Consider the following 17,604-nt stretch of genomic DNA (forward strand, 5'->3'; position numbering starts at 1 on the left):
TATAGAAATGGCGTTATTATAGCAGGATAAACTACGGTATAACTATAATTAATTACTTTAATGTTAAAGTGTTATCCTCAGCTCTGAAAGCCCTTGAAATAATAGAAGAGGAATCATTGCAGTTCAGGTACTGGGGTGCAGTTTCTGGGTAGTACAAACTTTAGTCTTGCTCATTTGTTGCATATAAACATATTGATTAATTGAAGAAAAAACAACAACAAAAACAAATCTGTTTTATCCCATCATCATCCACCTTAGGCCCGTCCTTGGCATAAGTGACTCCTCCTTCTCTTGCACTAACTTGAATGAGAAAACTCAAACAGGCTTCTATTCGTTTCCCGAGGAATAATGCTGACTAGCTTTCCTCAATCTTCACATACCTTTATTTAAATTACTCATTTTGGTGGAGACACACAGAAGACCTACTAGTTAGTTGCTTTAGACCAGGGATGTGCACTTACTAATACTAACCAAAATCACATTTGACAATTCTACTGATTTACAGATTTCGGCACATCCAGATTGGAATCAGTTTTTATCAGGTCTGAACAGCAAAATAAGAAAATCCACATGGCATTTTTGGTAATCAGATTTGAACCACATAGCCTGCCTTCTCCTCTGTCACCGGGTTCTGCACTGTGGCTAGAAAGTGTATATGGCATTATGGGTGCGATGTAGGGACAGACCAATATGTCTGCCGAGCCTATATATCGGCCATTATTTGACAGAATTGACACCCCTGTGTTGAGTGGGGCCCTTGCGGTAGCAGGTGGTTAACCTGCTGTTTCCATTGTTTTCAATGTTAAATGTTAATGCAACAGTCACTTTTGCCAGCATTTCAGCCACAAGAGGGGAGAAAGCAGCTGCCATACACGGATAGGTAATAACTGGATTAGGGGCGGCCATAGCTGAGTGGTTAGTGAGCCCGCCTAGGGAGCCAGAGGCCCTGGTTGCCCCAGGTACGATTCCAGGCCAGCAAATGTGTCGATGAAATGAAATTTGTCCCTGAGCAAGACTCTTAACCCCTAATTGCTCACAGGCCCTCATTGGAAACAAGACCGCAAGGACTTTCATGAACGGACCTGTTAAAGGAATTATCCTAATGGTTGCATTAATTTCTTCCATATGCTGGAGAGGTAGTAACTTGGTCTCAGTATTTGAATTCATTTCCATAGGCTGAATTGAACTCCTTTGAGGGGCAGATCCGACCCGGGAAACAATAGTTTGACACCCCTGCTTTAGACAGATGGGCACAGCAAGGTTAGGCAATCAGAGGTGTTGCTTTGGGAGGTTGAGAGAGGGGAACGCATAGAAAGCTCTCTGGAAATTACCACTTAAATGCTCATACATTTAGGCTTTGTAAGTTTGTGTACTTTTGTGGGGGGTCTGGAATCCAGCCATTGATTCAAAGTGCTTTAAAGTCAATCTGGCTGATAAATTCATGAAAGACTCACCACTGTGGCAGGTGGCCAGTACAGTTGATGCTGTACCTTGCCATTTTGGTAACTGGGGTAATGTGATTTTTTTGTTTGACCATTTGACTACATTTTTACAGTAACAATGTTGATATTGCTCGAAATAGAACACGGATAGGCTTTGTATCATCATATTGAGTAGTTATATTGGTCTGGTTAATTTGTGAGAATCGCTGAAGGTTATGTTCATAATGGGCATTTGGGTTACATTGATGACAATAAATACAGTACACATCTTAACAATGGCTACTATGTCATATATTAATTATGGGGGAAAAGCTACTCCTAGTTGTGCCATGGCCTTGGCCTACCTAGGTCAAGGTCAGCATCTCCACTCGGTCCAAACCTATCTTGATCATGGCGGGCCAGTCGTTTTTTCACAAGACCAGAGCACCAGACTTGGCCAAATACAGTACATTTTAGTGTGGCTGCATCCTCCTCTGATATAAATGGCCCTGTTGTTTAGTTTTTGTCCAGTCCTTTGAGGTGTGCCAGTTGGGGTTGTATTTTGCTTACCCTTATGTTATTCACCTAGCTTAGTCAGTGGAGACACGAACCATACAACATCAATATTGGGCCATGTTAAACTGTCCTTAACCTTTAGTCACATGCACATGGGAGCTATACTTGATGCACTAGTTGTTAAATGCTGTTTTAGTTTAGCATTTTAAGGTGGCACACGTTTTCCTGATGCGAGTCCATGAAACCTATTCTTAACCAATCTTGTGATTACCAACAATTATGTAATGTAGTTATTGTACAGCATACAGTAAACCAGTGCTGTGCTGATTATATAAGATTAATCAGACATAATTTCTCTGAAAGTCTTTCAACTATCTCTCACTGTCTTTCTGCCAGTTCATTCACAGGCCAGGGTCACAAGCAGGCAAAGGTTGTGTAACCTAGTCACTAGCATGTGTGAGCTAAATTTAAGTCTCCACACTACTGTTGCCAGTCAGCAAGCAGTCTCAAATCTACTGCCCTCTTAAGAGTTTTTTTGTTTGCTTGTAACAAAGTTACAAAAATGGGTGACAACAAACTAAGGAATACAAAACGAAAGTCAGACAGTCACAGACTTTGACACTGTTTATTACATTGTACTAAAACAAAATGTTTATATATATTATGTGTTTTATGGGGCTTGTTTAGTTGTGTAGTTGCTTATTTGGGTCGGGTTTGCTCACATGGTCTAGTCGCTTCTTTTGGGCTTGTTTTCGTAGACTTGGCCACTTGTTTCTTTTACAAAATCTGGCAATGCTGGTGCCATATTTCGTGTCACAGATGTAGCATGATCTTGAGAAGGGGATTCCCTAAAATGACTTTCTATCATTTACTCACCCCACAATCAGGGAACCCATTCACGTTGTTTTTGCGTCTAAGGGTACCACCTCCTTTTTTGTGTGTAGCTAAACCCTTTCATTCATAGTCCACTTCCTCCCGGGTGCTTCTGTGTTTATTGCTACTAACAACAACATTGCATGTTTATGGCAGTGGTGCTGACAGATTCTGCTGTCTTGAGAGATTACTCACTCCATGATGCCTTGAATTCATGGAGAATTTATATCTTTCCTCACATGCCTTCATGGTTAATGAAGAATCCAAAAACAGGATAAACAGTCTCATGCACAGATGAGGAGTGCACCCGGACAAGTGTGTGTGTTTGAATTGGGTTCGTGTTGAAACCCATTCGCAGATTATGCACAGCTCCTAGTTCATGCATGAGACTGTTTATCTGGAAATGTTTTAGTTTTAGTTTGAGTGATTTTTTTTGGTGTTTTTGTACCTGAGCACACGAGAATTTATAAACAGATGTTTATATATTTTGAATTTCTCAAATATTGTCTCTGTTTTTGGATTCTTCATAATTCCCATGGCATGCCTTTAATAGGAGCTTAACTATAGATATCCAGTTGTCCAGAACCCCCGATCCAACCAATATGCCCATATATGGGCATATACTGATGACATCAGGGATCTCCATATATGGGTATAAAAGGGACAAGGACTGACAGATACAGAGATCCACAGGTAGGCAGACAGATACAGAGATCTCCATATATGGGCACAAAAGGGACACAACGGGTACTTTGACAAAGCCCCCTGACAAAGACTCAGATACATCGGTCGGGTCGGCGGTGCGGTGTAGAGCCTGAACCTCTAGTAATTATAATAAGCTGACTCATGGGAGATGATTATGATGACACAGAGGACATGACTAAGAGAAAACATCTAACTAGAAGTTGTTAAATTACTGGGAAAAAATGCTCCAGTAAATCCCTGTCCACCAAAAGAGCGTTGCCCTTTTTCAGTGGAATAATAAATCCAAACAGAAGACGGCAAAGCCTGGAAGTTTGTTTGTACCATACCCTACTGCCAAACTCATACCCAGAGCTGCTGTCAGCAGGATGGGGAAGCCCTGGTGACTTTGGGCCATGAGGTGTGACTAGAAAATCTAAACACAGAGATCATTACGTTAGCAGATCTTTTTCAATTGGCCAGTATAACAAACAGGCCAGAAGTGGGCTTCGCTGGGTTAAACTTCCTTCCTTTAGTTTCTTTCCCATTAGTCACCACTTGCAATGCAAAGATGGTAGTGTGCCCTTGGTTAGTGCTGAATTGTAGCCTTTTTACAGTTGGTGTATTCAAAAGCTCTAAAGCCATTGTAATAATTTGCCATTGTCGAAATCAGAAAGGTCTCAATAGTTCTCATTAGTCCTGTTTCATGTTTCATGTTCTCCTGCAACACAGAAACTCAAGCCTGGAGCTTAGCTAGGGTTATATAGTAGTATTTTTCTCAGAGAACAGATAGAAAAAGCTCTAAAGGCAATATGATCTGTTTAATTTCAGGTTAACAACCATTGCATGGTTAAACTGATTGGTGTTACGGGCAACATGACAAGCACCTAGCATAAACATAGATTATTTAACCACTTAAACACTATATACTTAAATGATTGGAGTCCCCCAGGACTCTATACTAGGCCCCCTAATACTAATACTAGACCCCCAAGCTCACACTGATAGTGTGAGCTTGTAGATCTGCTATTTTCGCCAAATATTTGTCCAAGAAGAGAGAAACTATTGTTCATGTGGCTAAGGACGGATTATACATTTTCCTGATGAGAAACTCTTAGAATGTCTCTACCAAAGATAGCCTAACTGTTAATTGCAGCAAAATGGTTGTACTTGGGGAAAACATCTCTGTCTTGGCCCAGATCCTGGCCTGTGTACTCTATTGCTCTATGTTGCATTTGTATGTGTGTCAGACAGTGTGGTGTGTAATGGGGTTGATTTGTCCTATACTGTATGTTCTACATCGATTCCTTCCACTTCCTTTCTGCTGAGGGAAATGGAGCAGACCAAATCTTGTATGGATGGAGACAAAGTCTCTCTGTAACAGTCATGTGTACACACACACAAACACACACACACACACACACACACACACACACACACACACACACACACACACACACACACACACACACACACACACACACACACACACACGAAAACACACGAAAACACATGTGTGTTGGGACGGACCATGCTGCCATGCAGCAGCCATGAGAAGGTGTATATGTACAAGAATTAGCCTATATATATATTTCTTTATGTACAAGATGTCCTTTTCTGACCCTCCCCGCCTTTTTAATTTCTCCATGTTCCGTATGTCTTTATTTATTCCACTCTGAATCTGTCACAGTGCCTCTCTCTCCCTCTTTCAATGTCTCCCATCTGAGCTTCCATTCCCACTTTTCCTATTGGACACAGTCCAACAAAGGTCCCTGTGTATGCGTTTGTGTATATGCATCTAACTGGGGGAAATTCTCTCTCTCTCGCTCTTCCTCTCATTGAAATGGTGTTACATAACATTTAGTATTGTTTTGGTCCGGCCCTGCAGTGGTTCAGGTACAAAAGCCTGACTTAATGACCAGACTGGCCGGCTTAAATACAGAAGAACTCTTGCTGGTGGTTTGACAGACTGAAAGGCCTGAAAGGTTTGCTGATAGGAATGAGAGTGATAACACAGAGTTGACTAGTGTTTTGGCAGCAGCTTATTGTTGCTTTTAAACTATACATTTAAAGTGTTCATATCATCCCCACTAGCTAGACAGCTGAAGGGGGGTTTGCCTAGACTAAGGTGCCATATGAGCCAGAACCAGCCCTGTGGATAAATATTGTAGTCCATTAATGCAGTAGTAAATAGTAATATATGTAGAATTGCTATTGGTGCAGCAATGCCAATTGCCAAAACATGATAAATGTATTATTGAATCATATTCATAATTGACGCCCAATTAAGATTCTGGTCGGCAGATGGCTGGTACACCGGCCAACGGAAACCTTGCTGTTACTCTTCTTCTGTTCTCAACTGGATTTTGCTCACCCTCACTTGTAACCACTGCAACTAATCTGGGAAACTATGGGAGAGAGAGTGTGTTTAACCCATTCAATCCGGGAACGCATCTGTGTCATTTTAGATTAAAGCTATAACCATTGTTTTATACTTTGGCTATTCAAAAATAGAAGCTCATATGAGCTTGTAGATCTGCTATTTTTGAAAAATCATGAACATTTCTGCAAATCTTTGAATATGTATATTTTTAAAGTGAACATTTGTGACTCAAATCTTTGCTTCTTGGGGGTCCCTAGAACAAAATATTTTCAGATGAGTTGTCCACGACCAAGACATTTGTAGATGTGTTCCGGGATTGAATGGGTTAACGATGACCAGAACTACCTCTTGATAATGGTATGGTGCAACAGCTCATGTTAGCTTGAATACAGAATGTGATCGGGAAATTACAAATTATTTTCATGATTAACTATAATTATATAATTTGAGATACGGAGCTGGAAAACAACTTCACTAGGTAATCTCTTTGGCAGACAATTCATTTAGGGGGCTGCAACAAATAATTTAGATCCATGGCTTTGCTGGTCAATTTGTTTGATATAGCAGAATCTGAGATTATTCAACAAATCCAAGACAAAAAGGCAAAAAAAAATGTTTTATTAAATTAATTTAAATTGAGGAAAACACACACAGATGAGCAGGCACCACCTTCTTCCCATCACATACCAACATTCCTTCTCCCTTCGGTCTCCTCCTACTCTGGTATGTTGACTGCTGGTGCTTCAACGGAAAATAATTCCCTTCTGTCTGTCTGTGTGAGAGTCTTTCAGAATAGTGGAGGGACTGACATGGAGAGAGAGAGAGGGAGGTTGCAAGGGTAAGATACGGAGGGCAGAAGGAGAAGAAAGCCCCGTAGAGCAGTGGTTCTCAAACCTTTTCATGTCAAGGACCCCCAAAATGATATGTATTTGGCCGTGGTCTCCCATCTCAAAATATTTTGTTCCAAGGCAGGGACCCCCAGAAGCAAAGATTAGAGTTACAAATGTTCGCTTAAAAAAAAAAAAGATTGTGACACTCACACTATATTAACTAATTTTGCTGGGGACCCCCTGGTACCCCTCCAAGGACCCCTGGGGGTCCCCGGACCCCACTTTGAGAACCAATGCTATAGAGTGATGTAGCTGGACTGAGATGAGAATAGTTTGAGAAAAGGTATTGGCAAAAATAAAATAAGGATGCAATTCCTTTTGTTAGAGAATCCAGGCCAAGAACAAAAACAATGGCCTCAATGCAATCTTGTGTGAAGTTCTTCTTGAGCAAACATTTAGTGTATAAATACAAAGTGGTCCAAGTATAAACATAGGTCATTGTTGTCACTGAAAGGCAACAGCTCATTGATATTCCAGAAATAGAGGTATCACAGAAGAATGCACATACAATCCAGCTAGTTTAGATTCACACAGCACAGTAAGTAAAAAAAAAACATGTATTGTTTCCACACCTTGAGACGCATGCCTTACATGAGCAATGTTTTTTTTTTTAGGACTTCCCTTTTTTTACATAATAGTTTTATTATAACAAAGTTATAAACACTGACATACACCTCACCATGTATGTTGGCCTGCTATACTTCCTGGTAATTCTGTGTTGTTGTGGGTGACATATCTACCAAGATAAAGATGCAAAGTGAAAAACCAAACACATTGTCTTTGGTACAGAGCTTTCTCATGTTTTTGTGTTTGTTTTGTATGTCCCAAACAAATCACTGTAAAGTTGGGACTGTGACCGTGACATTTTACAGTCTTCTTTTTTTTCTCTCCCGTGTTTCTCTTGCTTTATTCTACACCCACACAACTAACTGATGTATCTGTTTTGTTGTTTAGATCCAGACATTTGGAGTGGAGGCTCCCTGCAAAATAGTAGAAGACCTTACCACTGGTGTCGTCATGGCCCAAACTCTACAGAAAATGTACGTTATTTTATTTTTTTTCCGTTTTGTCCAAAATGTGGCTGAAAACTAGGTGGACAGGATTCACATGTGTTTGCATTAAACATGGAATGCAAATTAGAGGTTGGCTGACACTGGGATGTTAGAAGATGCTTTTTATTGGTGAGGGCCAGAGAAATGCTACTAATACTGTAGAATAGTGAGATAAAATATTTATCAATGGCACTATAGTAGTTGAGAGGCCAATACTTCAGATTTTCACAAATTGGTACCACCCAATGTGGCCAAACTAGTTTGCATCCCTGATTAATGTTTTCATACCCTATTAATATTCTGGTAGTGTGTGTGGCCAGTCTGGCCACCTCAGGTGCCACCCCTGTACTATAGGAGGAGGTTTTATTTAGTTTAGAATTTAAAAAGGGAAGAAAAAACAACAACAACAGCCATTAACAGTCGGTACATACTGTACATTTATCTGCTGAGTAATGTAGCTGGTCAAGATAGTCAATACAGTCTATTGATAATCATCTACAAAATAATCTCCTTTGTACTTTGTTGTCAATCCGGTCTTTTCAGGGCAGCTGTAACTTTACTCTTTCTGTCCCTTCCCGTTTCATTCACTGTAATTCCCATGTAGCTGTAATTGCAGGCTTTGATGTAAAATTCTGCGCTTGGCTCGCTCCACTTCCCCCATCTGTATATGTGCAGTAGAATAGAGCCCGACCGATGCCAGATTTTTGGGTTCGATGCCGATCTTGGCACACCAGTGGCCATAGTTTCGGACTGATATTTTGTGAAAAAAGTGCACGATTTTCTAATCAATTTGAGTTTTTTTTTAAATTTGATCTAGAACATTTGACCTACAAAGAAAAACGCTATGGTATATTAACGCTGTTTGTTTCAGTGGAGCTTGGGGGAATCAACTTCAAAGCTATTACCAAATAATTATGTGCTAATATATTTTACCACAAATAAGTAATCCAATAGCTTTAATTTAAAGTAGCTCTAAAGCAATATCCTGAGTACATCCTTATTGTATGAGAAATGCTAGTGGTCAGTCATCAACTTTCTTATATCCAGACTCTGGATATAAGAATAGTCACATGTGCTCTGTCTTTCCCAAGAACACTCTGGATTGAGGACAGAGTGTTCTTGGGAAAGACAGAGCACATGTGACTATTCTTCTATTCATACAGTGTTATTAGTTAGTATTCTTGTTGCTAGTTGTGTGACATTTGTAAGTTTGATTGACGTCACCTCCTTAACTCGATTGTATTTTCCAGAGATGCAGTATATTTCAATGACAGTTGGATCACTAGGGTCAAGCCTGAGGTTGGAGACAACTGGAGGTTAAAGGTAAGAATCACATACAGAATCACATGTCTGTGGTATCACAATCAGTACTCTGGATTGATTTGCCATTCATTAAAGCCTACATGTACTCTTTGTACAGCTAGCTTTATAGTTAGTCACTTGAAACGGTTCAAATGTATTCTGTAAATGATATTTCTTGTGTTCGAAATGGGTGGTGTTGATTATACAATGTCCTGAAGTCCTAAATAACCATCTCTCCTAATTTCAGATCAGCAATCTAAAGAAAGTTTTGAAAGGCATTTTAGACTATAACCAAGAGGTAAGAATAAACTGTTCTATTCATTTAGAAATGAAGTAGGTATCAGCTTGCACACGTTCAAGAACATGATACATTGTTGTCAAGTTGTCTTGTTGGTGTTTTTAATGACCTTTTAAGGTCCCTGTCCCTATCCAAAACAAATGAACTAACAAATGAACTTATCTTATTAATGTTAACTTTTCACAACTCTGTTGCAAGTCAAGGGCTTTTTGCAGTGGCATAGTATAGTATTTGCTTTGAGGCTTTAACACAAACTTTGGTTTGTTTGCATCCTTTATCAACAAACACAGAATTTACTATAATCACACAGTGTCCTTTTTGCTCTTGTGTCATACTCTTGCGTCATCGAACACCCCACCATCAACCCCACATAAACGAAACCATACTGTATATAATGGAAAAGCCAAAAGTAGCATGTGTTTGAAGCTTTTATGAACATCTAAATAGCTAAATGAATGTCCTTATTAGGTTATATTAGTTTTACCGTACTCAATTCCTCCCATATTAAAAACACACCGCAAGACTTGGTTAAAAGAAATATGGCTTATAACCAAATAGTTATTTGTGATATTAGTTGCTGCAATACACTCATTTTGCAAGCTGTGATGCACCATATACCTACCAACATATATTGTCCCTCTTACTTGGTTTAGGTCCTAGGCCAGCAGATAAATGACTTCACACTGCCAGATGTTAACCTTATTGGGGAACACTCGGATGCAGCAGAGCTTGGCAGGATGCTACAACTCATACTTGGCTGCGCTGTTAACTGCGAACAGAAACAAGGTGTGTACTGTGCTTGTATGTATGTTCATTATGTTGGATCAGATTTTTAGTAAATACTGGCCTGCAACACAACACTGCCTTGTTTATTCACTGCTCATTTTTCTCTTTTTTTCCCTCCAGAGTACATCCAGACCATAATGATGATGGAGGAATCGGTGCAACATGTTGTCATGACAGCCATCCAAGAGGCATGCCAATAGTTTCAGATCTGAATAGTGTTTGCATATACTTGTATTGTTTTAGGTCAACTACATGGGGGTGCATTAGAGGGTAGCACGGGTCCAAAAAATGGGAACCGAAACGGACCCGTGGATAATTGGATCGGTCGGAACCGAGAAAATATTCTAAATTACTGGACCCGGTCCGAAACGGACCCGTGCTAGGTGGACCCGGCCCGAAACGGGACCGAGGCAAACTGGACCTGTTCCGAAACGAACCAAGGATAATTAAAATATATTAGACCCGGTCTGACCGGGTCTCTAGACCTGTACTGGACCCGGAGCTCATTTATAGCTAAAATCACCGTGGTATTCAGATTAGCCATGTGTGTCAGTCAGCTCCTGCTCCCCCCCGCCCCAACAGAGTAATCACAGACAGGCTGCGTCGCGTGCATTCTGCTCTGTGTTGCAGACAGACAACATTTTGCCGACTTTATACCGTCTGTCCCCGCAGATTATGTCCATAAACATGCTCCACACAGACAACGTTCCAACTTGCATCTTCCCGGTGTCTTTTGTTAGCATTTCACCTGCTAAAAAACCTCCATGGTGTTACTACGCACTACGCAGGTCGCAGGGTAGCCGCCCGGAAGACTCGCCCCAAAACACACTCGCCCCCATTTTCTTGTATTTGTTTTACTGAGGATAAGGTTAGAAATAAGTTTAGGTTTAGGCATAGTTTTACTGAGGTTAAGTTTAGGAATAAGGTTCGATTTTGGCACAGTTTTAATGAGGTTAAGGATTAAGGTTAGGTTTAGGCATAGTTTACTGAGGTTATGTTTAAGAATACCAGGTGAATACCGCCGGATTTGCCCCGGGGCGACTGTGTTTTGGGGCGACTGCAGTGCAGTGCGCATGAGATTGGCTGCGTTTCAATCGGCTGTTAACATTAAACTATGAGAGAACCGGCGATACGGATTTGGGAGCGTAATTACAACGCATTGGTCTCATTTTAAAACCGAAGGTTAAAGAGAATAATATAATAATGAACTGATCCGACCTGTGCCCGAGGGACATGTCAATATTTTTAACACCCCTGCATATTCAATATGTTGTGCACTCAGGTAAAGAAACATTTAGTAACCATTTTCTGTGTTTTTCTAGCTGATGAGTAAAGAAACTCCAGTCACAGGAGCAACTGAATCATATGTGGATCTGGACAGACAGGTATGGAGATATTATAAATGTGTCCTTTCAGTTTATAAAATGTATATTTTCTTGCAATAGAACCCACTCAATCTGGGAGTTTTATACTATTCAAAAATAGCAGATCTACAAGCTCGGAGCACGGCACAGAATGCCGCGCTACGAGCTTGTAGATCTGCTATTTTTGAAAAATCTTGAGCATTTGTGCAAATCTTTGAATACATATATTTTTTTGAAACAACATTTGTCACTCAAATCTTTGCTTCTGGGGGTCCCTGGAACAAAATATTTTGATCTGTAAAACCATCATACCGAAAATGATATGTATTTGGCCGCCGACCCCCATCTCAAAATATGTTGTTCTAGGGACTCCCAGGAGCAAAGATTTGAGTTAAAATGTTCGCTTTAAAAGATATATACAGTATATTCAAAGATTTGCACTTTTTTTTAGCAGATAGCAGATCTTCAAGCTCATAGCTTGGTACTCTGTGCCACGCTATGAGCTTGTATATGTGCTACTTTTGAATATCCAAAGTATAAAATAATGGTTATAGCTAGACACAGATGCGTTCCCGGATTGAATGGGTTAAATATATACTGACACTTGGGTTAGGGTGATCACAGCTAAACAGCTGAAATATTACCAAGTGTAAATATGTTTTATCCTTGGGGAAACAGAGCTTGGTCACCCATTCTGCATGGGTATAATGTTAACTGCCTTGTGTTCATGTGTTGATTCTCGTGTTCTCAGCTGAAGAAGACGGTGGAGGAGCTCAACGAGGCTATGTCCACAAAGGATGAGATCTCTCAGAGATGTCGTGAGCTAGATATGCAGGTTGGTATGGCGACTATTTGGTATATTTTGCCATATAGATGATCCCATAGGTTTTTTTTTAAAGATAATGTTAATGTACAATTTGAAACGATGACTCATGCGAAACCTTAACATAGATTTAAAGCTGCAATTCATAACTTTTCTTAGTGAATTATACATTATTTTGACCAGTCGGTACAACTGTGGTGGTTGTAGTCGGTCACCCTGCTCTTCTATTGAGAAATGTATATCCTGTGGTCAGGTAGGACCACTGGTTGACAAGACATGAAGCTCAAATGCAAAAGAATAACTGAGATTTTTGCAGTTGGGTTCACCTTTTGAGTAAAAAAAAAACCTAATGCTTTCTTTATACAGAAAAATGTGTACTTTGTCTGCATCTCTCTTACAGTTTGCTCTTAACAAATGATTGCTATTTGATTTGGTTTGAGAAGTCAGTTCTCTCTGATAGAGCCCGACCGATATATTGGTTTGGCTGTTACATCTGCCATTATTTGACTTTTTTGACACCTTCAGTATCTGCAATAATTCAGCCGATGTGTCCAAATCTTTAACCATTTTCATGCTGGTGCCCCTATTTAGGTGAAAAAGTTCAAATTTCAATTACCTTTTCTTTTTTTTACATCTGTAATTGGCGGTCTAGGACTGTCCAAAATCGGGATTGGAATCCGAGCCAAAACTCTCGCGTCGGTCGGTCTCTAATCTTCTAATGCTCTGACTGATTCTTTCAATACTGTGTGCCTTGCTTTGAAGGCCCTCCAAGTCCAAGAGGAACGAGATAGACTGAGGTTAGAGTTTAATGAACTAGAAGAGAGGGTAAATCTAATTATTTATTTTTTTCTTTGTTCCTTTCCATCTGTCGTGTGTGGCGTGTTTAATGAGCCCTGGATTTATTGCACTTTGCTTGCAACAGCCTCCCTATCTGGAATCCAGACTCCCCTCTCCAAACTCTCTGCGTGTGTGCGTGTGTGCGTGTGTGTGTGTGTGTGTGTGTGTGTGTGTGTGTGTGTGTGTGTCTCTCTCCACACACATGCACATGGTGTGGACACGACAGCCACCCCAGCAGTACTGTGTGTGTATGGCGTGACGTGGATGTCAGTCCTCACCCTTTAACTCAGTGGTTCTAATCCTTTTCAGGTCGCGACCCCCCAAAATAATCATATTTGAACGGGGGACCCCCCACCCTGTCAAGCAATTAAGTTGGAATTTTCGTAGTTGAGGCATTAAATGTAGTTTTGACTCGGTTCCACAGATAAATATTGTATAGTATAGTTTGTTGCTTACTTATGATGCAGTAAAGTTTTTTTTTTTGTATTAAAAAGGTCTTAAAAGTCACTTCACTGTCATCTGGGGACCCCCCCCCCCCAAAAAAAAAATCATATGGGGACCCCCCTGGGGGTCCCGACCCACAGGTTGAGAACCACTGCTTTAACTAATAACCTCCTTCCTTGTTAACCCTGGTGTGTTTCATAATGGTTTCCCATGGCAGCAGTAGACAGGAAGGGGAGGAGCTTGGCCTTTGGACCCAGGAAGTAGCCATCAGAAGCCAGACAGATGGGACAAAAATGGGACGGTTCAAAATATTTACCATAATTTGAAAAACAAACATGATTTTGCTTGATTACCTTCTACCATCTTGTGAATGACGTTGCCGTTTGTCAATGGACCAGAAGAAGAATCAAGCACATGTGAAGTATTTCAAATATGTTCAAACATTTTCAAACTGATTTTTGCCAGGTCTGGTTGTATGGTTTCTCCAAAGGCTTTTTGGTAGGGAGCTGTCAGCAGCTGAGAAACTTAACCCTTTATTCTTGAATGCTCAAGGCTTCAATGCCTGTTGGACCTGTAAAGATTTCATGCTTGTTTTTATACAAGGATTTGAGGCCTTTTAAACACATTACCAATCCTCTCTATTATTGTTTTCCTATTTGAATTTTTTCCTTGTGAGAGGATAACTTCAGATATAGTTTGGCAAATTACTATATACTGCACATTGTCTGCCTAAGTCTTATTGATCATTGCTACAATGTTTATATGGTTTTTGGTTATCTCCTGTGCTCCAGTCACCAATATAATAATAATGTGCAAATCTCCAGAGATCTTGTTCAACAATTGGGAGGAAAGAAACACAAACTCACTCCTCATGGTTTTGGTTATTGTACAACAAATCACTGTTTCTCAAAAAAGCTGCTGCTTTGCTTTGTGTGGAGTTTGACATTCTGCCCATCATGTTGAGAAGGCCACGTCAAACAGCATGTGGCCCTGTCGGCTATGTCAGAGTTTGTTGGTTTGCTTTGTTGAAGTGTTTTTGATGTGTCTTTGTTTGGTTACGCACACTTGGATTACACTGTGATTGATTGTCAATACCTAATGAATTGGAAATAAAAAGTGTTTCAACCTCTTTGGAAACTACATGGAAGATTAATGCCACCTACTAATACACATTTTGCTTTATCTCTCCTCTTTTGTTCTTCAATCTCATATCCCTCCTCCCTTCTTCTTCGTTGTGTGCTTTAATTTCCCTGCTCCTCATGTACTCCTGTTCTACAATCATGTCTCCATATCACATCTTTCCTCTCCCGTTGCTCCACTTCCTGTTCTTTCTGAAACCCCTTTCTACCCCCTCTTCTTCCATCTCTTCTCCATTTTGCCTTCTCCTCTTCTCTCCTGAATACATTTTACATCTGCACCCCATCATTCTATTCCTCTCTATTGCCCCATCCTTTTTCCTGCCCATTCTTCTTTCTTGTCTTGCTCTGCGTGACCTCTCATCTTCTAGGTGGCAGCCCTTCAGGAGGAAAAGGGCAGTTTGCTAGCTGAGAACCAAATCCTTATGGAAAGACTCAACCAGTCTGACTCAATAGAAGATGTCAATAGCCCAGCTGGACGCAGACACCTCCAGCTGCAGACACAACTTGAGCAGCTACAGGAAGAGACTTTCAGGTGAGGGGTGGAAAGGTAGAATGAATGATTTGGTATTGACGGGTCGATCCTCATTTTGATGAGTGATGATTCATAACCCATAACCCTATCTTATGCTGATCCAGAAAATGAAGATCTCTCCAGCTACAGCCATAAGTGGAGCAGCTGCAGAATAGCGTTATCCCCATATTCACTTGTAGCTACACACTTAGAAACGTACTTGGTACAACGGCAGCAGCCATAGATGAAAGGCCGCTGCTGTCGAGGTTCTCCCTGAGCAAGCCCCCCAATAACTGAACTATACATGTAAATAAATAAATAACTGTAGTCCCACCATGGCCATGGAAAGCTAGAAGCACACTGCCCATTCACATTCCTGTAACATGTCAATGATTCACACCCTGATTGCAATTACTATGCTTTAATAGTGCATGTATCTCCTAGATACAGATGTTAAGATGGTTCTTTGTTAATTTGAAAACTGATGTTTTGTGTTTCCTCTAGGCTAGAGGCAGCTAAGGATGACTATCGTATCCGTTGTGAGGAACTGGACAAAGAGCTTGTAGATGTCAGGTCTCAGAATGAAGAGCTCACATCATTGGCTGAAGAAGCACAGTCCCTCAAAGATGAGATGGACGTCCTAAGGTTCGACACATTGCTGAGTCATAGATAAGAACTCTGGTCTCTCTAATGCAAATATTGCTTTTTTGTTTCAGATGGCAAAAAAAAAGCCCTACGGTTTTATAAACTGTTTGTGTGTTGTCCCTTTCATTCAGGCATTCATCAGACAAAGTGTCAAAGCTAGAAGGCATGGTCGAATACTATAAGAAAAAATTAGAGGACCTGGGAATTCTTAGGAAGCAGGTACACACACTGAACATTTGTACCTACCTTGTTATGTGTATAACACTGGATAGGTGAATTTAATAAACCACTAGGACTGGGCAATATATTTAAATTATATTGAAAATGTGATATGAGACTAGATATTGTCTAGGTATTTGGATAACGTAACATCGTGATATGGCGAAAGTGTTCTTTTTCTGGTTTTAATCACTTGCATTCCGGCATGTTGTGAGCTTGTAGATTGGCTATTTGTGAAAATTAAGAAACATACATACATTTTGATGTTATCGTCACAATATGATATTGACGTCAGGTTGTGGATATTGAGTTATTTGGCCATAATTATTGTGATATTTGATCGCCCAGCCCTAAACCGAGCGCTCTCCACGTATTCTCCCTCGTGCTCCACTACACACAAACATACAGTTTTTCTTTGTTCAGAGGGTTTCAACAGTATTGTCGCTAGGAGAACCCAGTGGAAACCTTAGTCAGCATCCAGTCAGCTGTTTGACCATCATGAAAGCATAGACAGCGTCTGGATTGTTGAAAACAACCTCGGCTCGTAAAGAATTCATACGAAATCAGACGTTTTTTTTGTCGGCAAACTGGCAAGCTAGTTAACAGCTGTTTTTCTGATACTGTAGTTTGTTATTTCCTAAGGCAATGGTTACAACCCAAATGCTCACAAAGGTTGGAATGTTCAGGACAGCATTGTAATTGTTAACAGCTTAAAAAAAGAACAGTTGGGGGGAAAAAAGGTTCCCAATAGGTCAGAGAACACAAAATAGAAGAATGTTGGAAACCGTGTAATGCACCAAACAAGACATGTATTGGCTACAGCCATGCTAACCCAACATGCGCTAAGAAGCAGTACTATGAACACAAAAAAGGCTTGGTGTAGCAGCTGCCCAATCGCATTTCAATGTTGGTGCTCTTCCTCTATATCAAGGGCCATCCATACAGTACCAAGAACAATAACTATTAATGTATTGTTTTAAAAATCATTAAAACTCAAATAAATGGGGGAGTCCACACCACAACTATAACAACAATGACATTGGTCAACAATATCTTATTTTCAAAGCGATTTGATGAACCGTTCGAAACAGTGACAGCCAATCAAAATCCATCTGAATTGACACTTCAATGCGTTATTTTCAACACATTACATCATGTTTATAGAACACTATCGTTAATCTGTTTGGATACGTCTCATTATTATAGTTATCTCTATAGCTTTTATTCTTGGTGTGTGAACGGCCTTAAAGTGTCATATCTTGTTACAGGTAAAGCTCCTGGAGGAAAAGAACAATGTGTACATGGAAAACACCGTTAGTCTGGAGGAGGAGCTACGTAAAGCTAATGCCACCAAGGGACAGCTGGAGACATACAAGCGACAGGTTGTCCATTTATAAACACTGCCAGTCACCAAACAGTT

At 40.3% G+C, this 17,604-nt stretch overlaps 1 protein-coding gene across 3 annotated transcripts in view; it reads left to right on the top strand.

Moving 5' to 3' along the window:
• hook3 (hook microtubule-tethering protein 3) overlaps nucleotides 1-17,604 on the top strand; it is a 37,481-nt gene that overhangs the window by 2,040 nt on the left and 17,837 nt on the right. For all 3 annotated transcript variants that reach the window (XM_080419187.1, XM_080419186.1, XM_080419185.1), the window contains exons 2-12: nucleotides 7,719-7,804; nucleotides 9,067-9,139; nucleotides 9,366-9,416; nucleotides 10,070-10,202; nucleotides 10,323-10,390; nucleotides 11,525-11,587; nucleotides 12,318-12,401; nucleotides 15,178-15,341; nucleotides 15,825-15,965; nucleotides 16,097-16,184; nucleotides 17,453-17,566. In XM_080419187.1, coding sequence (XP_080275313.1) covers nucleotides 7,719-7,804; nucleotides 9,067-9,139; nucleotides 9,366-9,416; nucleotides 10,070-10,202; nucleotides 10,323-10,390; nucleotides 11,525-11,587; nucleotides 12,318-12,401; nucleotides 15,178-15,341; nucleotides 15,825-15,965; nucleotides 16,097-16,184; nucleotides 17,453-17,566 — 1,065 coding nt within the window. The remainder of the gene's footprint in view (nucleotides 1-7,718; nucleotides 7,805-9,066; nucleotides 9,140-9,365; nucleotides 9,417-10,069; nucleotides 10,203-10,322; nucleotides 10,391-11,524; nucleotides 11,588-12,317; nucleotides 12,402-15,177; nucleotides 15,342-15,824; nucleotides 15,966-16,096; nucleotides 16,185-17,452; nucleotides 17,567-17,604) is intronic.

Source organism: Gymnoscopelus braueri, assembly GCF_963280865.1.
Source record: "Gymnoscopelus braueri genome assembly, chromosome: 22".
Classification (NCBI taxonomy): Eukaryota; Metazoa; Chordata; class Actinopteri; order Myctophiformes; family Myctophidae; genus Gymnoscopelus; species Gymnoscopelus braueri.